The 24,826-nt window shown below is 40.1% G+C and overlaps 1 protein-coding gene across 4 annotated transcripts in view; it reads left to right on the top strand.

The window, feature by feature from the left end:
* The first annotated feature begins 671 nt into the window (after positions 1 to 671).
* The window catches only part of serhl (serine hydrolase like), a 35,573-nt gene continuing 11,418 nt past the window's right edge, over positions 672 to 24,826 (top strand). For 2 of the 4 annotated variants that reach the window (XM_061906162.1, XM_061906167.1), the window contains exons 1-11: positions 672 to 874; positions 5,306 to 5,443; positions 5,703 to 5,816; positions 14,193 to 14,234; positions 14,300 to 14,319; positions 14,407 to 14,481; positions 16,569 to 16,675; positions 16,742 to 16,821; positions 16,889 to 16,923; positions 17,980 to 18,056; positions 18,168 to 18,255. In XM_061906162.1, the coding sequence (XP_061762146.1) occupies positions 814 to 874; positions 5,306 to 5,443; positions 5,703 to 5,816; positions 14,193 to 14,234; positions 14,300 to 14,319; positions 14,407 to 14,481; positions 16,569 to 16,675; positions 16,742 to 16,821; positions 16,889 to 16,923; positions 17,980 to 18,056; positions 18,168 to 18,255 (837 nt within the window). In that variant the 5' untranslated portion in view covers positions 672 to 813. Of the gene's footprint in view, positions 875 to 5,305; positions 5,444 to 5,702; positions 5,817 to 14,192; positions 14,235 to 14,299; positions 14,320 to 14,406; positions 14,482 to 16,568; positions 16,676 to 16,741; positions 16,822 to 16,888; positions 16,924 to 17,979; positions 18,057 to 18,167; positions 18,256 to 20,040; positions 22,181 to 23,396; positions 24,824 to 24,826 lie in introns of those variants that run through there. The other 2 variants (XM_061906177.1, XM_061906172.1) reach the window with 2 other exon arrangements.

The raw sequence follows: 24,826 nt of genomic DNA, 5'->3' as shown, positions 1-24,826 counted from the left end.
AACGAGGATACAGATAATAACCTTTCAGAGATATCAATCAATCAATCAATCAATCAATCAATGTTTATTTATATAGCCCTAAATCACAAGTGTCTCAAAGGGCTGCACTAACCACAACAACATCCTCGGTAGAGCCCACATAAGGGCAAGGAAAAATTCACCCCAGTGGGACGTCGACCATGATGACTATGAGAAACTTTGGAGAGGACCGCATATGTGGGCACACCCCCCCCCCCCTCCCGAGAACCGAGAGCAATGGATGTCGAGCAGATCTAACATGATATTGTGAAAATCCAATCCATAGTGGATTTAACATAACCGTGAGAGTCCAGTTCAAATAATCTAAAATAAGTCTAATATAATGAAATAAAAATGTTGTGTGATAATAGCATATGTTTTACGTTGACATTAAAGTAAATTGCATGAAAATTGTTGAAGAAATGAGCAAGTTGTGAGTTATTTTCAATACATGTCTATAGCCTTTAAGGAAGCTTTGTCCCCACCAATATGGCCGCCACGGAGCCACGTCGCTTCAGCATGAACGCGTCGTCGCGCTCCTCGGCGCATTTGCTGAGCCCCGCCCCTTTTTAAGCGCTGATTGGTGTACACCGTTGCTCCACCCCCTGCGCGCGTCCAATCGAGAGTTCGGTAAATGTCACGAGTTACAACCAACCCGGAAACGACAGCACCTGTCGGCTCGATCGGCATATTCTCTTCCAGAAGTCGGAGTAAATGTTCGGTTTTTGTTGTCAAATTGCCAAATCCCGGCTTCAATCTTTACTGTGTGCCGAGTAAAGCTGTGCGAATTCATCAATGTTCCGAGTTTTTAAAAAAAACGCCAGAAACCTGTCGACCTTCGCAATGAAACAAACAGGTAATTTTGTCCTTGCTGTTGTCAGCAGGGTCGATACTTCGATACCAGCATGTTGCATTGATGTTAGTAGAGAAGACTTTGAAACACTTTTCCTCTGCCAGCTGCGTCAAAGCTCTGGAAATCGTGACAGCTTTAGTCTTTTAATGAAAGTCCTCAGATTGAACGACTGCTAACGGTTGTATACAAACACACTCAACTGTATGCATGTTCAATGTTACACAGACTGGAGTGAAATAAATGACATACAGTCGTCTACCGCAACTTAGGGCAGGGGTCAGCAACCCAAAAGGGTGAAAGAGCCATATTGGACTAATAAATAAAAATCTGCAAAAAACTAAAAGCCTTATATAAGTGTTATAATTAAGACAACACATGATGTACAAACCCCGTTTCCATATGAGTTTGGAAATTGTGTTAGATGTAAATATAAACGGAATACAATGATTTGCAAATCCTTTTCAACCTGTATTCAGTTGAATATGCTACAAAGACAACATATTTGATGTTCAAACTCATGAACATGTTTTTTTTGTTGCAAATAATCATTAACTTTAGAATTTGATGCCAGCAACATGTGACAAAGAAGTTGGGAAAGGTGGCAATAAATACCCATGATTGGGTATAAAAACAGCTTCCCAAAAATGCTCAGTCTTTCACAAAAAAGGATGGGGCGAGGTACACCCCTTTGTCAACAACTGCATGAGCAAGTAGTCAAACAGTTTAAGAACAACGTTTTTCAAAGTGCAATTGTAAGAAATTTAGGGATTTCAACATCTACGGTCCATATTATAATCAAAAGCTTTAGAGAATCTGGAGAAATCACTTCACGTAACCATTATGGCCGTAAACCAAAATTGAATGACCGTGACCTTTGATCCCACTGTATCAAAAACCGACATCCATCTCTAAAGGATATCACCACATGGGCTCAGGAACACTTCAGAAAACCACTGTCACTTAATACAGTTGGTCACTACATCTGTAAGTGCAAGTTAAAGCTCTACTATGCAAAGCGAAAGCCATTTATCAACAACATCCAGAAACGCCGCCAGCTTCTCTTGGCCCGAGATCATCTAAGATGGACTCATGCAAAGTGGAAAAGTGTTCTGTGGTCTGACGAGTCCACATTTCAAATTGCTTTTGGAAATATTCGACATTGTGTCATCCGGACCAAAGGGGAAGCGAACCATTCAGACTGTTATCGACGCAAAGTTCAAAAGCTAGCATCTGTGATGGTATGGGGGTGCATTAGTGCCCAAGGCAATGGTAACTTATACATCTGTGAAGGCTCCATTAATGCTGAAAGATACATACAGGTTTCGGAACAACATAAGCTGCCATCTAAGCGTCGTCTTTTTCATGGACGCCCCTGCTTACTTCAGCAAGACAATGCCAAGCCACATTCAGCACGAGTTACAACAGTGTGGCTTCGTAAAAAAAGAGTGCGGGTACTTTCCTGGCCCCCCTGCAGTCCAGACTTGTCTCCCATCGAAAATGTGTGGCACATTATGAAGCGTAAAATACGACGGACTCTTGAACGACTGAAGCTCTACATAAAACAAGAATGGGAAAAAATTCCACTTTCAAAGCTTCAACAATTAGTTTCCTCAGTTCCCAAACGTTTTTTGACTGTTGTTAAAAGAAAAGGTGATGTAACCCAGTGGTGGACATGCCCTTTCCCAACTACTTTGGCACTTGATGCAGCCATGAAATTCTAAGTTAATTATTATTTGCAAAAAAAAATAAAAAATTGAGTTTGAACATCAAATATGTTGTCTTTGTAGTGCATTAAATGGTAAATGGGTTGTACTGTATAGCGCTTTTCTACCTTTAAGGTACTCAAAGCGCTTTGACACTACTTCCACATTTGCCCATTCACACACACATTCACACACTGATGGAGGGAGCTGCCATGCAAGGCGCCAACCAGCACCCATCAGGAGCAAGGGTGAAGTGTCTTGCTCAGGACACAACGGACGTGACGAGGTTGGTACTAGGTGGGAATGGAACATCTAACACAATTTCCCAACTCATATGGAAACGGGGTTTGTACGTGTCTAAATAACCTATATTAGCCTACTATCAAAATGACTTTAAAAGTGTTATTAACAAATACAACCCATTAAGTGTCTATATTAGCCTACTATCAAAATAACATTAAAAGTCTTATATAAGTGTTGTAATGAAAAGAACATATGATGTGTCTAAATTAGCTATATTAGCCTACTATTAAAATTACTTTAAAAGTCTTATATAAGTGTTATAATGAAGACAACCCATGAAGTAAGTGTCTATATTAGCCTACTATCAAAATTACTTTAAAAGTCTTATATAAGTCTTATAATGAAGACAACACATGATGTAAGTGTCTATATTAGCCTACTATCAAAATGACTATGTGTCGCAGGCTGACGTAAATCTTCTTTGACAGAAATGTTGAAATTTATTCTACACATTTTTACCACATTGGAAAACATTAGTAAAACTTTTCAGAGGGTGAGGTAACTCCTGGAAATGACTGTCTTAGAATGACCAAAAGTATAGATGTGTGTGTCAAAGTTAAAGGAAACTGCTGGTGGTCTTCTTCTAATGGATTTAGCACACCACACAAGTCAATATCATCAACAAAGCTCACCTTTGTGCTGTCACGCACAGCATAAAACGTTTGGTGGACAAAATGAGACAAAGGAGTGGCATAAAACGCATCTTTCTGTGGCAGCTTCGGAGAAAGTTGTACAAGTAAACAGACTACAGTGAGTTCAAGGACCGCCAAAATTAGTAAGACAAAATGGCGCTCGGCAAATACTCTCATCAGTGAAGCATATAAACAGTGTGATTTCTAACAATTAGGTGTCATATTTTTCCTCCTACAGAAACTAAATTAATACAAAAAAATATATTTTTCCCTCATCTTTTTACATTTTCATACATTTCTGAAAAAGCTCCAGGGAGCCAATAGTCCCGCACTCAAGATCGGCATGTGACTCGAGAGCCGCAGGTTGCTGACGAATCCCCCCCCCACCCTCCCACCCCCAACTTAGGAGCTGTATTGGTTCTGTGACATATTTCCTTGAATTGCCGCCGGGGCGCTAATTAATTTAAAACCTCTTCTCACTCCGGCGCTTACCAAAGGCATGCTGTAAATTTAGGCCTGCGCTTATAAATTTGAGTGTGATGTAAGGATACCATCATGAAAAGTACATTTAATTAAAAAAAGTTTATTTTCTATAAATGAAGTCCATGCGCAGCTCCTTCTGATTAAAAATCACAGATAACTTGTTTATAGAAGTCTTCCCTATCTTTCTTCAGTTTTAAAAGTCGCTCTGTCTCAATGGAGATCTTCCTTTATTACGTCCTGCTTCGATTGAAAGTCCAGTTTAGAAAACTGTTTTATTTTAGATATGTAATCCTCCATGTTAAAAGTGCAAGCGAGAGGAAAAAATAAACAATCGCTGCTAACTCTTGCTGCTTGTTGTCAATTCTTCTGCAGCAGAGTTGTCGCAAGAAGGATCACTAGCGCCCTCTACCACCAGGAGGCGGGAGTCATTTAATAACTCATATTTGACACACCCAGCCACGGTATATTAATAAAACATAGCTGCTTACTGTTTTTTTTTAGCATATTCAATAGCTTGGACCTCAAATCCTACTGAATAGCTCTTAATCTTCTTCCCTTTATGCGATTTCAAATTATTGAAATCAGCCACCTCCATTTTGAAAATGATGACAGGTGAAGTGTCCCTCATGACGTGACGAATTTGACCCTGCGGAAATTGTTGGCATATGCTAATTATTTGGCGAAACGAGTTTGACCCGGCGGAAATTCTAGACATGCGCTAATAAAAATAATATTTTGCGAAACGAGTTTGACCCGGCGTTAATCCTGAGCCGGCGGTAATGCTAAGCATGCGCTAATTATTTTGCGAAGCAAGTTTGACCCTGCAGTAATTCTAGGCAGGCGCATACTGTATACCCGGCGTCAATTCAAGGAAATACGGTAATGTTGAAGTGTAACACGCCTTTGAATAATGAAAACTCCTTTTTAGACAATAAATATTGTATGAAAAACGACTACAGTTTTATGAAGTAGCTTCTCAATATTCTCATGGATAAATGTTCGCCGTTTAGACATTATTTTAACATACTTGGCTGGCGTTCGGCTTCAGTATGGCGCAGACTAGCGGTGCCACGCTTCCAATTTCTAGCGACAATCCCTGTCATATTTTTGATGATTTCGAACGTCACTATACGCTAATGCTTGCGAGTAAGCCCGAATGTGATCTAACTGGCTAAACTAACTAATGGCGGAGATGGTTCTAAGGCAAATATTTGCTTGTAACTCAAAGCCTAACAATTACCCCAGAGACGTCTCTCATCTCAAAACACTCTTAAGTCGAGGTGGCAACATATGCGAGCTTTGTTTTTGCCCAGAACTCTCCATACCAGTTCCTTGGGGGGAAATCCGAGGTAAAACGTGGGGTCCTGACCATGGGCGTCCTGTGTTGTGCCTGCACGGCTGGGCTGACAACAGCGGAACCTACAACACTCTGATTCCACTTCTGCCCAAAGGTCAGTCAGTTGAACTTGTATATGTCCTGCGTTTCTATTTGTTTTGAATACCAATCCGACAGTTCAACATCATTTTAGTCCTGCATATTTAACGATGATATAACAATGACTGTCTCGCGTGTGGAAGATTCATCTCAACAGATATGTTCATGCTTCTGTGCTGAATTCAAACAGAAGAATTAATTCTGCCCTTTTTAAAAAAAAAAAAGTTTAATCTGTTAATGAGAATACGCTTCTCTTGTCCTTGACTTCCTGCCAGAGTGCCGATACGTGGCGGTGGACTTGGCGGGTCACGGGCTGTCCTCACATCGTCCTCCTGGGGTCTTTTACACGTTTTCGGCTTATGTGGCTGATATTCGCCGAGTTGTTGATGGTGAGTTGTACAACATACTCAAATACTTATAAGCTATATATAATGCATATGTTCCTTTTGACTGTACATGTACTGTAAATGTATAATGTATTTATATTATTCACATGTGAATAATGATGTATAATAGACTGTATTTATATTATTCACATGTGAATAATGCTGTGTAATAGACTGTATTTATGTTATTCACATGTGAATAATGCTGTATGACTATGTATTATTCACATGTGAATAATTCTGTATAATAAACTGTATTTATGTTATTCACTTCTGAATAATTCTATATAACAGACTGTATTTATGTTAATCACATGTGAATAATGCTGTATAATAGACTATTTATATTATTCACATGTGAATAATGCTGTATAATAGACTGTATTTGTTATTCACATGTGAATAATGCTGTGTAATAGACTGTGTTTATGTTATTCACATGTGAATAATTCTGTATAATAGACTATTTATAATATTCACACGTGAATAATGCTGTATAAATACACTGTATTTATATTATTAACACGTTAATAATGCTGTATAATAGACTGTATTTATATTATTCACATTGTGAATAATGCTGTGTAATAGACTGTATTTATGTTATTCACTTGTGAATAATTCTGTATAACGGACTATATTTATGTTATTCAGATGCGAATAATGCTGTATTATAAACTATATTATTCCATCCATCCATCCATCCATCCATCTTCTTCCGCTTATCCGAGGTCGGGTCGCGGGGGCAACAACCTAAGCAGGGAAACCCAGACTTCCCACTCCCCAGCCACTTCGTCTAGCTCTTCCCGGGGGATCCCGAGGCGTTCCCAGGCCAGCCGTGAGACATAGTCTTCCCAACGTGTCCTGGGTCTTCCCCATGGCCTCCTACCGGTTGGACGTGCCCTAAACACCTCCCTAGGGAGGCGTTCGGGTGGCATCCTGACCAGATGCCCGAACCAACTCATCTGGCTCCTCTCGATGTGAAGGAGCAGCGGCTTTACTTTGAGTTCCTCCTGGATGGCAGAGCTTCTCACCCTATCTCTAAGGGAGAGCCCCGCCACACGGCGGAGGAAACTCATTTCGGCCGCTTGTACCCGTGATCTTATCCTTTCGGTCATGACCCAAAGCTCATGACCATAGGTGAGGATGGGAACGTAGATCGACCGGTAAATTGAGAGCTTTGCCTTCCGGCTTAGCTCCTTCACCACAACGGATCGGTACAACGTCCGCATTACTGAACACGCCGCACCGATCCACCTGTCGATCTCAAGATCCACTCTTCCCTCACTCGTGAACAAGACTCCTAGGTACTTGAACTCCTCCACTTGGGTCAGGGTCTCCTCCCCAACCAGGAGATGGCATTCCACCCTTTTCCGGGCGAGAACCATGGACTCGGACTTGGAGGTGCTGATTCTCATTCCGGTCGCTTCACACTCGGCTGCAAACCGATCCAGTAAGAGCTGAAGATCCCGGTCAGATAAAGCCATCAGGACCACATCATCTGCAAAAAGCAGAGACCCAATCCTGCGGTGACCAAACCGGGACCCCTCAACGCCTTGACTGCGCCTAGAAATTCTGTCCATAAAAGTTATGAACAGAATCGGTGACAAAGGACAGCCTTGGCAGAGTCCAACTCTCACTGGGAATGTGTTCGACTTACTGCCGGCAATGCGGACCAAGCTCTGGCACTGATCATACAGGGAGCGGACCGCCACAATAAGACTGTCCGATACCCCATACTCTCTGAGCACTCCGCACAGGAGTTCCCGAGGGACACGGTCGAATGCCTTCTCCAAGTCCACAAAGCACATGTAGACTGGTTGGGCAAACTCCCATGCACCCTCAAGAACCCTGCGGAGAGTATAGAGCTGGTCCACAGTTCCACGACTAGGAAGAAAACCACACTGTTCCTCCTGAATCCGAGGTTCGACTATCCGGCGTAGCCTCCTCTCCAGTACACCTGAATAAACCTTACCGGGAAGGCTGAGGAGTATGATCCCACGATAGTTGGAACACACCCTCCGGTCCCCCTTCTTAAAGAGAGGAACCACCACCCCGGTCTGCCAATCTAGAGGTACCGCCCCCGATGTCCACGCGATGCTGCAGAGTCTTGTCAACCAAGACAGCCCCACAGCATCCAGAGCCTTAAGGAACTCCGGGCGGATCTCGTCCACCCCCGGGGCCTTGCTACCGAGGAGCTTTTCAACTACCTCAGCAACCACAGCCCCAGAAATAGGAGAGTCCACCACAGATTCCCCAGGCACTGCTTCCTCATAGGAAGACGTGTTGGTGGGATTGAGGAGGTCTTCGAAGTATTCCTTCCACCTATCCACAACTTCCGCAGTTGAGGTCAGCAGAACACCATCCGCACCATACACGGTGTTGATAGTACACTGCTTCCCCTTCCTGAGGCGGCGGACGGTGGTCCAGAATCGCTTCGAAGCTGTCCGGAAGTCGTTTTCCATGGGTTCCCCGAACTCCTCCCATGTCCGAGTTTTTGCCTCAGCGACCGCTGAAGCCGCACACCGCTTGGCCTGTCGGTACCTGTCCACTGCCTCCGGAGTCCTATGAGCCAAAAGGACCCGATAGGACTCCTTCTTTAGCTTGACGGCATCCCTCCCCGCTGGTGTCCACCAAGGGGTTTTAGGATTCCCGCCTCGACAGGCACCAACTACCTTGCGGCCACAGCTCCGATCAGCCGCCTCGACAATAGATGTGCGGAACATGCTCAACTCGGACTCAATGTCCAGCGCCTCCCTCGTGACATGTTCGAAGTTCTTCAGGAGGTGAGAATTGAAACTTTCTCTGACAGGAGACTCTGCCAGACGTTCCCAGCAGACCCTCACAATGCGTTTGGGCCTGCCAGGTCTGTCCGGCATCCTCCCCCACCATCGCAGCCAACTCACCACCAGGTGGTGATCGGTAGAAAGCTCCGCCCCTCTCTTCACCCGAGTGTCCAAAACATAAGGGCGCAAATCCGATGACACAACTACAAAGTCGATGATGGAACTGCGGCCTAGGGTGTCCTGGTGCCAAGTGCACATATGGACACCCTTATGTTTGAACATGGTGTTTGTAATGGACAAACTGTGACGAGCACAAAAGTCCAATAACAAAACACCACGCGGGTTCAGATCTGGGCGGCCATTCTTCCCAATCACGCCTCTCCAGGTTTCACTGTCGTTGCCAACATGAGCGTTGAAGTCTCCCAGTAGGATTAAGGGAATCACCCGGGGGAGCACTTTCCAGTACTCCCTCGAGTGTACCCAAAAAGGGTGGGTACTCTGAACTGCTGTTTGGTGCGTAAGCACAAACAACAGTCAGGACCCGTCCCCCCACCCGAAGGCGGAGGGAGGCTACCCTTTCGTCCACTGGGTTGAACTCCAACGTGCAGGCTTTAAGTCGGGGGGCAACCAGAATTGCCACCCCAGCCCGTCGACTCTCACTGTCAGCAACGCCAGATTGGAAGAGGGTCCAGTCCCTCTCGAGAGAAGTGGTTCCAGAGCCCTTGCTGTGCGTCGAAGTGAGTCCGACTATATCCAGCCGGAACTTCTCCACTTCGCGCACTAGCTCAGGCTCTTTCCCCCCCAGTGAGGTGACGTTCCACGTCCCAAGAGCTAGCTTCTGTAGCCGAGGATCGGACCGCCAAGTGCCCTGCCTTTGGCTGCCGCCCAGCTCACATTGCACCCGATTTCTATGGCCCCTGCTATGGGTGGTGAGCCAATTGGAGTGGTGACCCACGTTGCCTCTTCGGGCTGTGCCCGGCCGGACCCCATGGGAACAGGCGCTCGCCATCGTGCCCCACCTCCGGGCCTGACTTCCAAAGTCAGAAAATACTTTTTTTTCCCCATGTTTTTCCATATTAAATTCAGTTTACAAAAAAAAATAACATATGAGGCGCTGTGGCTTAGCCTAGCGTATAAAATAAAATAAATCACAAAATCATTTGCGTCCGGGCGAGGGAAATCTGGGTCCATGTTTTGTCTTCTTCATAGAGGTCTTCGAGCTGCTCTTTGTCTGATCCCTCACCTAGAACCTGTTTGCCTTGGGAGACCCTACCAGGGGGCATAAAGCCCCCGGACAACATAGCTCCTAGGATCATTGGGACACGCAAACTCCTCTACCACGATAAGGTGGCAGCTCAGAGAGGAGACTATATTCACATATGAATAATGCTGGATAATTGACTGTATTTATATTATTCACATGTGAATAATGCTGTATAATAGACTATATCATTCACATGTGAATGATACTGTATAATAGTCTAGGGCTAGGCGATATATCGATATATGCCATATATCGCAGGTTTGACTCTGTGCGATATAGAAGGGTGGAGGTCCAGGGGAACTATGTGACGATAAGCGGTCATTTCATCACAGCAGAGTGGGAGATGAGAAGACACGCCCCCTCTACGAAAGTCCCCTTGCGCAAGTATTGACACAAGCAATGGAGGAATGGAAGATAAAGATATCCTAGTCACAACTGATGATGCCAAAAATCAAATCAATGCAGTGAATGAGGCAGGACTGGGACCACAGGTAGGTTGCTTTGCACATGTACTGAATTTGGCATCACATCTCAGTCAATAAGATGGAGCGCCTCCTTGGGAGGATCAGGAAGGTTTCCTACTTCCACCCAAGCACAACATCTGCTCATGTGCTTAAGACAAAGCAAGAAATGCTAAAGCTGCCTACTCATGATGTCCCAACAAGGTGGAACTGCACTTTTGATATGTTGGAGCATCAGGCAGCTATATACTCTGCATTGACCCACAAGACACTGAAGACAAATGTCAAAGACATCATCATCCTGTCTGATGATGATGTGAGAGTGGCAGAGGATGTCCTCCAGGTGCTTGAACCCCTCAAAACTGTTACATCTCTGCTGAGCATTGAAACTTCACCATCTGTGTCAATGATCCTCCCACTGAAAACAAGTATTCTACAATCCATGGCTCCAAGTGTGGAAGACAGCAGCAGCACTCCAGATGTCAAGCTTTATTTCACTACCTGTGTTTCAAGGAAGCTGTTGCGCATTCTTATGTTGCACTTGAAATTGTTTATTTTTTTTATTAATGGTCATTGGTCCAAGTTTAAAGAAAGGAGAAATCCCTTTTTATGTGGCACTGTTTTTCATTAATAATGTTAAAAAGAAGATATTATGCCTTGTGCACTTGAACTTGATTATATATATATATTAATTAATAATTAAAAAGTGTTACAAAACAAAACGACAAAACTTATTTTTATTTGTTTTGTCTTTTTTTTTTTTGCTGATCCGAAAAATGATCTGATCCGTGACTCTGATCTGAGAAACAATCTGAACCAGGAGTTTTTTGATCCGTTGCACCCCTAGTAACAAATGAAGGAAGAATTAATTCCCAAGAAAAACAGCATGGGGTCCATCGTCTGCCGGTGGTTCGGCTTCAAGAGGGAATATGTCAAATAGACAACTTTAATTTGTCAAGTGTGGGGCACAAGCGTTGCTACCAAAAGTAGCATTACTGCTAATATTACTGCTTAATATTTGCACCTGGCTCGCTGACAACAAGCTATCCATACACTTAGGTAAAACGGAATCCATCCTATTTGGGTCCCATATCAACCTTAAGAAAGTCTGTGACTTCACTATAAAAGTGGGTGACATTGTTATCACCAGGAAAGATGAGATCACCTACCTAGGTTCCATTGTAGAGGCTAATCTTTCCTGTGATAGAATGGCAACCAAGGTAATCAAAAAGGTCAACCAAAGAACGAGATTCCTCTACAGTCTCTCCTCTCTGGTCAACAATAGCACCTTGAAGATTCTAGCGGGAACTCTCATTCAACCCTTTTTCGATTACTGTTGCACCTCCTGGTACCCCAGCACCTCCAAAACCATCAAATCTAGATTCCAAACATCCCAGAATAAGCTAGTCCGGTTACTTTTAGACCTCCTCCCCAGATCACACCTCACTCCAAGCCACTTCTCCAAAGTGGGCTGGCTCAGGGTGGAAGACAGAGTAAAACAACTTGTACTGAGCCTAGTCTATAAAATCCGCTATACCTCCCTGATACCGAAGTACATGTCAAACTTATTCCTTAACGTAAATGATCGCCATAACCACAACACCAGGGGGAGCTCCACAAATCACGTTAAACCCAGATTCCGATCTAACAAAGGTCTTAACTCATTCTCTTTCTATGCCACATCAATGTGGAATGCACTCCCAACAGGTGTAAAAGTAAGTGCATCTCTATATTCCTTTAAAACCGCTCTAAAACAACACATCCAGACAACTTCCACCCCTTCACTAATACCCTCCTCCATTCACATCCTATCAACCCCAGATTGTAAATAACCTAATGTAAATAATCAAATGTACTTCTAATGTATTTACTTGTCTTATTCTATCTGAACTCACTATGTTCTCTGCTCGCTGTACATATCCTACCAAGTAAGACCTACACTGTTTCAATGTCCATTTCTCTGTTGATGCAATTGTTGATGACTGAAGCATTGATATCAACCAAAGCTTGTCATCCCACCCCCGGATCGTAAATAATGTAAATAATTCAATGTATATACTATGATGATTAACCTGTGTGATGACTGTATTATGCTGATAGTATATATTTGTACCATGAATTGATTAACGTGGACCCCGACTTAAACAAGTTGAAAAACTTATTCGAGTGTTACCATTTAGTGGTCAATTGTACCGAATATGTACTGAACTGTGCAATCTACTAATAAAAGTATCAATCAATCAATGTAGCATCATTTGAAAAGTCACCTGCTAATAACTTTAATAAATAAAGTTTTGGTAAATTGACTTAGTTGTGATTTCCTTCTGTGCATGAAAGTTTAAAAGTAGACTATATTAATGCAGTATGAAGAAGAATGTTTTAATGTAGACGCATTGAATCATCTTCCTGCTGTGATTATATGCATCAAGTGTTCATTCAGGCCAAGGCAAAATATCATAATATATATCGTATATCGCAATATGGCATAAAAATATTGCAATATTAATAAAAGCCAATATCGCCCAGCCCTAGTCTATATTTATTTTTCTTTTTTTGCCATTGTTAAAAAAAAAAGAAATGTTTCAATGACCCTATTCAAGGCTTCAATTATTTCACATATTTCACTTTAAAATGTTTGATGTGGAAAATCGTGCATATATTGTATGGTTGCCATATAAAGACATAAACATTTTCTTTGACAAAAGAGCATAATACAAACAAAATAGGAGTTCAAACATAAAATCGACAGATATATCTGAAGTTGATCTCGTAACTTAAGTGTTGAAAGTAAAAAAAAAACTAATAAAAATTTATCACTTTATGAGTGAGGCACCTTTTGGATCCCAAATATATTAAATGGGATTTTATTTATCTTTTCACTGTGATTACTCAAAGATAATAATTAAAATCACTAGCGTCCTGCATTAGTGATCTTTTTAAGACTCTAATTACTTCACATCAATAATTGCTTTCTGAATGTTTTGGGCAGCGGGGGAAATACTGCATATTTCAGTTTTATTATAAAAAAAAAGTTGTCTTTGACAGAGAAGGCATACAACCTTTTTTTTTTCTTTTTTTTTACTTAATATCAACCTGAAGTTGATACACAGTAGAGATTTACTGTAAGCGTTAAATAAAAAACAAAAAAAATTACAATTTAACTTGTTTTTAACATTTTAATAACTGAACCCTTTATGGTCCCTGGGAACCATAAAGGTAAAAAAAAAAAATCCATATACTTTGTTATGGTTTGAAAAATAAAAAATATCAAAATGGCCCCCGCATGCTTAAATTTTTCCGAGTATGGCTCTTCGTGGAAAAAGTTCGGACACCCCTGGTGTAACGTGACATGGCCTAAAAATATCGAGATATTAAAATAAGGCCATATCGCCCAGCCCTAATTTCGGGGCTGTAAATCTAATTTTGAAATGAGCATATCTTGTCTGAACAACTGTTATCAGTTATAGAGGTATTGGGAAAGAACATGATTTATTGATGCCTTTTGACATTGACTTGAAATTATTACATATGGCTCCTTTAACACGAACAAGCAACGTTGTAACATTTCAGAAGAATTCCCCTTTAAGCAGACGTGTTTTGCTCAGAATATATAAAACAAGTAAAAAAAAGACGCAAGCGCTTGTGTGTTTTTTTTTTTACGTTTAATCTCATTGTCAAGTATTTGTTATCACTCGTTACCTTCTGATTGCTTCAGATAAAAGTCCAATAGCCTCTTATTGATTTCAATCACATTGTCCAGCCATGCTTGCCAACCCTGATGTTGTGTGGCGAGTAAAAGTCATCCAGGATGTAGTTCTTTGATGAGATGCAGCACCGGCCTGATGATGTGTGAAATTAACTCCCGCAGCTCTCCGCTGGAGCAGGTTCTCCATCCTGGGCCACAGCATGGGTGAGCGTGGCCTCGCACATCCATTTCCATCACTGCTCTTCGCTAAATGTCCTTTCTTTTTCCAGGTGGTAATATCGCCGGGATGGTGAGTTGTCTGTGTCTTCGTTCATCTCTTTCATTCTTTATTCTGTTTGTTGGTCTCATGGCTGGACCCGGGGTGTCATGTTTGCAGTTTAGTGCTCTTTTTCCTGACATGGTGGAAGCTGTCGTGCTGCTGGACTCGTATGGATTCTTACCTACAGATGTGGTAAACATTTCGAACTTCAAATCAGCAGTTTTAAAGCTGCAACTTCCTGTGGTTTCAAAGTGTGGCCTAATCAGCCCCCCGTGGAGAATATAACCAGGCATGTGGTTTTTCCCTCTATAGTCGGAAATCCGTCTTTTTTTGTAGATATTGAAGAAGACAGCGCTTCCGTAAGGTTTGAATGTGTTATTTTTAGGTTGGTCTCTCCAAAGCTTTGGAATAAATTGCAAAATACCTACTCTGTTCTGGGTGATCATTTAAACTCAGCTTATGTGTCATCAAAAGAACGTGGGATTGACCTGTAACTTAAATTCCCTTTGAGGAACATCTGGTCCAAACAAAACACTACATACAGTCGTGGTCAAAAGTTTACATACACTTGTAAAGAACATAATGTCTTTGCTGTCTTGAGTTTCCAATCATTTCTACAACTCTTATTTTTTTGTGATAGAGTGATTGGAGCACATACTTGTTGGTCACAAAAAACATTCATGAAGTTTGCTTCTTTTATGAATTTATTATGGCTCTCCTGAAAATGTGAGGAAATGTGCTGGGTCAAAAGTACTGTATTTTTTGGAGTATAAGTCGCTCCGAAGTATAAGTCGCACCCGCCGAAAATGCATAATAAAGAAGGAAAAAAACATATATAAGTTGGACTGGAGTATAAGTCGCATCCTTTGGGGAAATTTATTTGATAAAAACCAACACCAAGAATAGACATTTGAAAGGTAATTTAAAATAAATAAATAAAGAATAGTGAACAACAGGCTGAATAAGTGTACGTTATATGACGCATAAATAACCAACTGAGAAGGTGCCTGGTCTGTTAACGTAACATATTATGGTAAGAGTCATTCAAATAACTATAACATATAGGACATGCTATACGTTTACCAAACAATCTGTCACTCCTAATCGCTAAATCCCATTAAATATTATACGTCTAGTCTCTTACGTGAATGAGCTAAATAATATTATTTGATATTTCACGGTAATGTGTTAATAATTTCACACATAAGTCGCTCCTGAGTATAAGTCGCGCACCCGGCCAAACTATTAAAAAAACTGCGACTTATAGTCCGAAAAATACGGTATAAATGGAAAAATACTAGCTGCTTTAAACATGACTATAAATAAAGAAATAACTTTTAAACATATATGCATTCTCCACACAACTTTTTCCAGAAAACCCCCCAAAAAACAGCGGTACTGTTTTTCCAATTAACGTGAAATGTTGTAAAAAAACAACAACACTATTTTACAGTAAAATTTAGTAAATGTAAAGTTTTTACCATGAATTGATTAACGTGGAGCCCGACTTAAACAAGTTGAAAAACTTATTCGGGTGTTACCATTTAGTGGTCAATTGTACGGAATATGTACTGTACTGTGCAATATACTAATAAAAGTTTCAATCAAAATTCAATCAATCAATCAATCAATACTGTAAAATGGACAGTCTACTCAAAACAATTGCTATGACAGCTTTTTCCGGTAAACCCCCCAAAAAACAGTGGTACTGTTTTCCCATTAAACGTAAAATGTTGTAAATGTTTTTTAAAAAATACAGTATTTTACAGTAAAATTTTGTAAATGTACAGTTTTTACTGTACAATGGACAGTCTACTCAAAACAATTGATATGATAGCTTTTTCCGGTAAACCCCCTAAAAAACAGTGGTACTGTTTTTCCATTTAACGTAAAATGTAAAACATTTTTTTAAAAATACACTATTTTACAGTAAAATTTAGTAAATGTATAGTTTTTACTGTAAAATGGACAGTCTTCTCAAAACATCTGATATGACAGCTTTTTCAAGAAACCCCCCCAAAAAACAGTGGTACTGTCTTTCCATTTAACGTAAAATGTTGTAAAATTTTTTTTTTTTAAATACACTTTTTTACAGTAAAATTTTGTAAATGTAAAGTTTTTATTGTAAAATGGACAGTCTACTCAAAAGAATTGATATAATTAATAATGAAATCAAATCCCTACATTATTCACTGTTACAAGGGGCCCTCGGATGCCATGTGGCCCTAAATGAAAAGCACTTTGACATACCTGCTTTAACGTCTTCCCATCATTTGCAGAAAGAATTATCCTCGGTGATGCGGAAAGGGATGGAAGGCATGCTCGAGTTTGAAAAGACGCCCGAAAAGAGCCAAAGAGTTTACACCTTGGAGAAAGCGGTGGAGAGGTATCGCTTCTTCTTCTTTCTTTTGTTTACAAAACAACGTCTAGTGAGTTTGTGTAACTTTTTTAGATTGTCAGCTGCGAACCCGACACTGTCCGAGGCGTCCGTCCGCATCCTTCTAGAACGCGGCCTTGTTGAAGTGGAAGGAGGTTTGTCCTGGCTTTTTCTTCACATTTTCCCCTCAATCTGCAAACTCACTGTGGTCTTCTCACGTAGGAGTCGTCTTCTCCCGCGACCTCCGTATTAATCTGGTAGGTTCCCGCTGATCACTGCCAGCGTCATCATCACACACATTCGAGTACCGTATTTCCTTGAATTGCTGCCGGGGCGCTAATTAATTTAAAACCTCTTCTCACTCCGGTGTTTACCAAAGGCATGCAGTAAAGGCAAGCATGCGCCAATTATTTTAAAACTTCTTCTCACTCCGGCGCTTACCAAAGGCATGCGGTAAATTTAGGCCTGCGCTTATAAATTTGAGTGTGATGTAAGGATACCATCATGAAAAGCACATTTAATTAAAAAAAAAGTTATTATGGTCTTACCTTTACTTATAAATGAAGTCCATGCGCAGCTCCTTCTGATCAAAAGCATCGATAATTTGTTTATAGAAGTCTTCCTTAACTTTTTACAATTTTAAAGGTCTCTCTATCTCGATGGAGATCTTCCTTTATTACATCCTGCTTCGATTGAAAGTCCAGTTTAGAAAACTGTTTTATTTTAGATATTTAATCCTCCATGTTAAAAGTGCAAACAAGAGGAAAAAATAAACGATCGCTGCTCACTCTTGCTGCTTGTTGTCACTTCTTCTGCAGCCTGGTTGTCGCAAAAACGATCACTAGCGCCCTCTACCACCAGGAGGCGGGAGTCATTTAATGACTCATATTTGACACACACAGCTACGGTATATTAATAAAACATAGCTGCTTACTGTTCTTTTTAGAATATCCAATAGCTTGGACCTTAAATCCTACTGAATAGCTCTTAATCTTCTTCCCTTAATGCGATTTCAAATGATTGAAATCCGCCTCCTCCATTTTGAAAATGATGACAGGGGATGTGTCACTCGTGACGTAACGAGTTTGACCCGGCGGAAATTCTAGATATGCGCTAATAAAAATAATATTTTGCGAAACAAGTTTAACCCGGCGTTAATCCTGAGCAGGCGGTAATGCTAAGCATGTGCTAATTATTTTGCGAAACGAGTTTGACCCGGCAGTAATTCTAGGCAGGCGCATACTATATACCCGGCGGCAATTCAAGGAAATACTGTATGTCCGCCTTTCTTTTTATTTTTATTTTACATGAAGAAAAACATCGTTCGCATTAGCCTGGAGCAAAGTCTGGAGCTGCAATCCAGGATACGAGCCCCAGTCCTCGTGCTCCTGTAAGATATTCATTATTCAGTGAACAGCTGCAGATTGTGTAATTATGGGTCTGCTGTGTGGTGTGATTACGCTGCAGAAGTCTAAATCCACATCCCATCCTTTTCTTCCAGAGCGGATCAAGGCTTTGAGAAAATATTTGCGGAACAAGAGCAGAAGAAATTCACATCAGCACTTCTGCAGGGCTACAGAGACAGAAATGTAAGTGTGTTCATGCCAAGCGGGTGAGCCTGCATGCTCTTGCTCTAGTTTTAGTGAGTTTATAAGTAGTAAGGCAGACACAACAACAGATACTGTCTGATGCACAACACACTAGGGTTGTACAAACCCCCAAAAGCAGTGAAATTGTCACGTAAATAAAAATAGAATACAATCATTTGCAAATCCTTTACAACTTATATTCAATTGAATAGACTGCAAAGACAAGATATTTCATGTTCACACTAGTGAATGTTGTTATTTTTTTGCAAATATTTGCTCATTTGGAATTTAATGCCTGCGACGTGTTTCAAAAAAGCTTCCACATGTGGCAAAAAAAGACTGAGAAAGTTGAGGAATGCTCATCAAACACTTATTGGGAACAGGTGGGTGCCGTGATTGGGTATAAAAGCAGCTTCCATGAAATGCTCAGTCATTAGTAAAGGATTACACAGCAACAGCTGTTTCCAAGGGGAGATGGGGTCGTAAAAAGCTGTTGCACTCGGTCACAAAACAGTTCAAAGAAAAGATACCTGGAGCTTGCGTCAGGTCCCGCTTCCTCTCCGCTTTATAGATCTCGGGTCAAGACAAGATCTTCCTGTGGATCACAATAGATCAAAGAAACCGACACCTTCATGTCGCTTCCCATTGTACGCGGTGGGAGTTTTACAAGCCTTTTGCTTGGTAAGATCAAAGACAGCTTTAACATTATGTTCTTTAAACTGTATGTTTAAAAAAAAAACATTCTAACTCATAAATAGACGTTAGCAAAAGTCAGTTAACAATGGAGGCCATAGTAGTGGCTTTATATAGTATACCATCTTGACAATTACAGTAGGCCTACAGTACCGCCTTTATCCTTTCACATCAGACATCAATCAAAAACATGCTAAAAAATCTCCCATCATAAAAAAAAAAAAAAAAACACTATAAAAATGTCAAATAATAAACTGATCCTATACTCAGTTTGTTCAGGTTTCCAAACACGCTTATTCTGCAACATAATGACACTTTTTGAAAATGTAGGTTTTTAGTATTCACCTGTTTTTAATCTTATGTTCCTAAGCGGTAGAAATGGATGGATGGATGGATATATATATATATATATATATATATATATATATATATATATATATATATATATATATATAATCAGAGGTGGGACCAAGTCATTGTTTTGCAAGTCACAAGTAAGTCTCAAGTCTTTGCCCTCAAGTCTCGAGTCAAGTCACGAGTCAAGACAGGCAAGTCCCGAGTCAAGTCCAAAGTCAATACTGGAAAGTCTCAAGTCAAGTCCCAAGTCCTGCATTTTGAGTTTCAAGTCTTTTTAACCACAGACTAATATATTTACACAGATTGTGTATGCTTTTAAAACGCTGTGTGTATTCATCATAAAAAAAACAGTGCTGACATTGCACTTCGTAATAGCACAATTAACCAGTTATTTTAAACATTTAACTCATTCCTTTACAGTAGAAACACATTTGAAAAAACAAGTGCTACTGTACTTATTTGCACAAAAGTGTTAACATTGTATTTCCATAGAATATTGCATTGTAGCTAGTTCCACAGCAGTTTATATCCTGTTGTTACCTTATCTCATTGATCTCATCTCACACTGTATATGTGTTTATGTGTGCGTACACATGAAAAACATAAATACATGAACATAACAATGAACAGTGCTGTACTTTTTAGATGTCAGGGCTCTATGGAATATGTACACATATTCTTAATATAGTATACATTTTAACTGACCTTTATTTGACTATGTTTGTCTTTTTGTAGGTGGCTAAAATACGCGGTGCTGCTGACCACCGTCTAACGTTACGTTACTGTGTGTGATGCATTCACTAACGTAACGTTATATGTAGGTACCTCATGAAACTCTGCTTAAAAAAAATCACTTGACAAAAAGTATGAATAAGGTAGCAAACTGCAGTGGACGCTACAGATTGCCGTGGTTGCAATGACGTTATAACCATAGACATCTTATAGGTAGACGCAGAATTGGCTGCTGTGACGAGAGCAATTTGGCTGCCATCTTGAAGTGGTGATGAGGAGCTGGCAAGCAGCCTAAACTGACAGTTGACAGGTAGAACACAAAGATGCTGGGCTGGTATTCAGCGTTCTCCTGCTCAAATGAGCGGACTGTTGAAAATAGGAATGGGGGTATTACTTTTCACAAGTAAGATTTAACATTAACATACTATTGGATGTATTTTCTGAAAATATTACCACAGAGTTAAGCAGGAGCAAAGAACTACAATATTTTTATGTGAAAATCACAAAAAAATTTTCTGGGTGTGGATGACCCCCCTATAGGTATTTGGTTTACAAACTTTAAGCCCCACCTAAAACAAAATTCACCAGTCGCCACTGATTATGATGCATTCTCATTTTAGGCAAAACATAAGACAATACTCTCTTAACAGTATAATTGTAACCAGAAATAAGTCTTCACGTAACAATATTCAAATACTAACTTTGTTGGGTAAGACAGAATTTGGTTTTATTCTGAAACCAGTGAAACAGATTGGTGGTTTTGGCTGATATAAAGACTTTCAGGTGTTTATATATGTGTAAGTATTTGGCAGACACTTTTATCCAAAGCAACATACATGAAAAATACATATAAAACAATCACTGTAAACATGATCATTTAAGGGAAGAATGTAATAGCAAATATCAATACAAAGTGTCAAGACAGAATAAACTCTCTGCTGTTGCAGTAACAGAGATAAAGTCTATAGCAGTGGTTCTCAACCCCTTTCAGTGATGTACCCCCTGTGAACATTTTTTTAATTCAAGTACCCCCTAATCAGAGCAAATCATTTTTTGGTTGAAAAAAGAGATAAAGAAGTAAAATACAGCACTATGTCATCAGTTTCTGATTTATTACATTGTATAAAAGTGCAAAATATTGCTCATTTGTAGTGGGCTTTCTTGAACTATTTGGGGAAAAAAAATATGTAAAAAAAACCTAAAAACTTGTTGAAAAATAAACAAATGATTCAATTATAAATAAAGATTTCTACACATAGAAGTAATCATCAACTTAAAGTGCCCTCTTTGGGGATTGTAATAGAGATCCATCTGGATTCATCAACTTCATTCTAAAAATTTCTTTACAACGAAGAAATCTTTATCATCAATATTTATGGAACATGTCCACAAAAAAAATCTAGCTGTCAACACTGAATATTGCATTGTTGCATTTTTTTTCACAGTTTATGAACTTACATTCATATTTTGTTGAAGTATTATTCAATAAGTATATTTATAAAAGATTTTGAATTGTTGCTATTTTTAAAATATAAAAAAAAAATCATGTACCCCTTGGCATACCTTCAAGTACCCCCATTTGAGAACCACTGGTCTATAGGTTCGTAAGATATATAGATATCTAATGTATTCATACATTGTTTATGTAGGATATACGCATGTATATATAAACTAATCATATTGTTTCTTCAATTTAAAAATAGCTGACTGTTTTTTCCCCCTTCTCTGAGATGATTATTCCCAGTTTTGATCTCAGACATCTGGTCACTTATAGCATATAAGCATATTCAATTAATGTTAAGCAAATTATGAACACGCCAAAACATGTGTCCTTTATCATAGTTACACGTATGACAAAAAAGCGCGTGAATATCAATGGTATTCAGTGAGTTAATATGGATTAAATGCGCTGACACTTCATTGCTCCTGACAAATTAATTGCACTGAGTGGAGCAGATCACCACTCCAAGATGGCGGCCCCGCGTCACGTCTGCGCCAGTAGGCAGTAGCGCTGGATGCTGCGTCTAATTATAAGATGTCTATTTTCATAACGTTAGCAGTGAGTTTACAGCCTCACTGATTTAACTAAACAGCAAATAAAAGTCACGTTACTCAGCCAATAAACGTTAGCTTACATTCAAAACTTACCCTTCTTTGTGCAACTTCAAATATCGAACGAAGTTGGAAGTTGTTGCGTCTCTGTCTGTAATCGTCCAACCGCATGTTTTGCATACTGGAATTCCTTTTTTGTTAACCAAGTCTTAGTTTTAATACCCGAACGAAACACTTTAAGGCATAATTTTTCCTCACTTATTCTTCTATTGTTTGACAGCTCTTCTTCGTTGGTTTTCCTGCAATTTGATTGGATGAATGCTGTGTGACGAAAATAACGTGGATGTGATTTGATTGGCTGTCGTACTGACAGGTAGCGCACAGGCTGTCATCGCACACACTCTGACACACTTGCGTACACAATGGAAGATACGGAGCGCTCCTGAATAACTTTTTAATCTTTGGGTTTTGGGGAAAGTAGCAAGTCAAAAGGCTCAAGTCCAAATCAAGTCACAAGTCATTGATGTTAAAGTCTAAGTCGAGTTGCAAGTCTTTTTACATTTTGTCAAGTCGAGTCCAAAGTCATCAAATTCATGAGTCGAGTCTGACTCGAGTCCAAGTCATGTGACTCGAGTCCACACCTCTGATATATATATATATATAAATAAATGATAAATGGGTTGTACTTGTATAGCGCTTTTCTACCTTCAAGGTACTCAAAGCGCTTTGACACTACTTCCACATTTACCCATTCACACACACATTCACACACTGATGGAGGGAGCTGCCATGCAAGGCGCTCCCCAGCACCCATCAGGAGCAAGGGCGAAGTGTCTTGCTCAGGACACAACGGACGTGACGAAGTTGGTTCTAGGTGGGATTTGAACCAGTGACCCTCGGGTTGCGCACGGCCACTCTCTCACTGCGCCACGCCGTCCCATATATATATATATAAAGTGTGTTGAATATTTGCAATAGAGTCCAGAAACACAATTAAACACATGTCAAATGTTCTTTTCCCCCCAAACAAGTAACCCACAAAAACTATATATATATATATATATATATATATATATATATATATATATATATATATATACATATATATATATATATATATATATATATATATATATATATATATATATATATATATATATATATATATATATAAGATGAATCTTAATAACAAACAAAGTCAAATAAGTCCAGGCGGATATTGACACGCACTCCTGAATGTTCCCAACACGCTGCAGCAATGTTCAAAAAGCAGACAAACGCCTGTGCAACCTGTTTTTTTTTTTTAGGTGTTCCCAGATGGCAAATGAAACCACACACCGCCCTCTCCAAAAGTGATGATAACAATGCATCTTTTGAAACTGTACACTCCAACTTATATTCAATTGAATAGACTGCAAAGACAGGATATTTCATGTTAGAACTGGTAAACTTTAATTTTTGCAATTATTAGCTCATTTGGAATTTGATGCCAGCGACATGTTTCCAAAAAGCTGGTACAAGTGGCAAAAAAGAGTGAGAAAGTTGAGGAATGCTTATCAGGCACTTATTTGGAACATACCACAGGTGGGTGCCATGTTTGGCTATAAAAGCAGCTTCCATGAAATTCTCACTTATTCACAAACAAGTACGGGGCGAGGGTCACCACTTTGTCAACAAATGCTCGAGTAAATTGTTTAAGAACAACATTTCTCAACCAGCTATTGCAAGGAATTTAGGGATTTAACCATCTACGGTCTGTAATATCATCAAAAGGTTTTGGAGAATGTGGAGAAATCACTGCAGGTAAGCCATGATTTTACGCACCTTGGATCCCTCAGGCAGTACTGCATCAAAAAGCGACATCAGTGTGTAAAAGATATCACCACATGGACTCAGGAACACTTCATAAAACCACTGTCAGTAACTACAGTTGATCACTACATCTGTAAGTGCAAGTTGAAACTCTACTATGCAAAGCCAAAGCCATTTATCAACAACACCCAGAAACGCTGCCGGCTTCACTGGGCCTGAGTTCATCTAAGATGGACTGATGCAAAGTGGAAAAGTGTTCTTTGGCCTGACGAGTCCACATTTCAAATTGTTTTCAGAAACTGTGGACGTTGTGTTTTCCGGACAAAAGAGGAAAAGAAGCATCCCGAGTGTCCTAGGGTCAAAGTGTAAAAGCCAGCATGTGTGATGGTATGGGGGTGTATTAGTGGCCAAGGCATGGGTAACTTACACATCTGTGAAGGGACCATTAATGCTGAAAGGTACATACAGCTTTTGGAGCAATCCAAACAACGTTATCATGGACCCTCCTGCTTATTTCAGCAAGATGATGCCAAGCCACGTGTTACAACAGTGTGGCTTTGTACTAAAAGAGTGCGGGTACTAGACTGGCCGGCCTGTAGTCCAGACCTGTCTCCCATTGAAAATGTGAAGGCTAAAAATATGAGGCAGGAGACTGTTGAAAAACTTAAGCTGTACATCAAGCAAGAACAGGAAAGCATTCCACTTCAAAAATGTGTCTCCTCAGTTCCCAAACCTTTACTGAGTGTTGTTAAAAGGAAATGCCATGTAACACACTGGTAAAAATGCCTTTTTTGCAATGTGTTGCTGCCATCAAATTCCAAGTTCATGATTATTTGCAAAAAAAGAAAGAAGTTTCTCAGTGTGAACATGACATGCGTTGTGTTGAGTACGATGTTTTCACTGAGAACCCTAAGTGGTGGCGTCT

The sequence above is a fragment of the Nerophis ophidion genome, linkage group LG01 (assembly GCF_033978795.1).
Source record: "Nerophis ophidion isolate RoL-2023_Sa linkage group LG01, RoL_Noph_v1.0, whole genome shotgun sequence".
In the NCBI taxonomy this organism is placed as follows: domain Eukaryota; kingdom Metazoa; phylum Chordata; class Actinopteri; order Syngnathiformes; family Syngnathidae; genus Nerophis; species Nerophis ophidion.
This window is presented reverse-complemented; position numbering and strand designations above follow the sequence as displayed.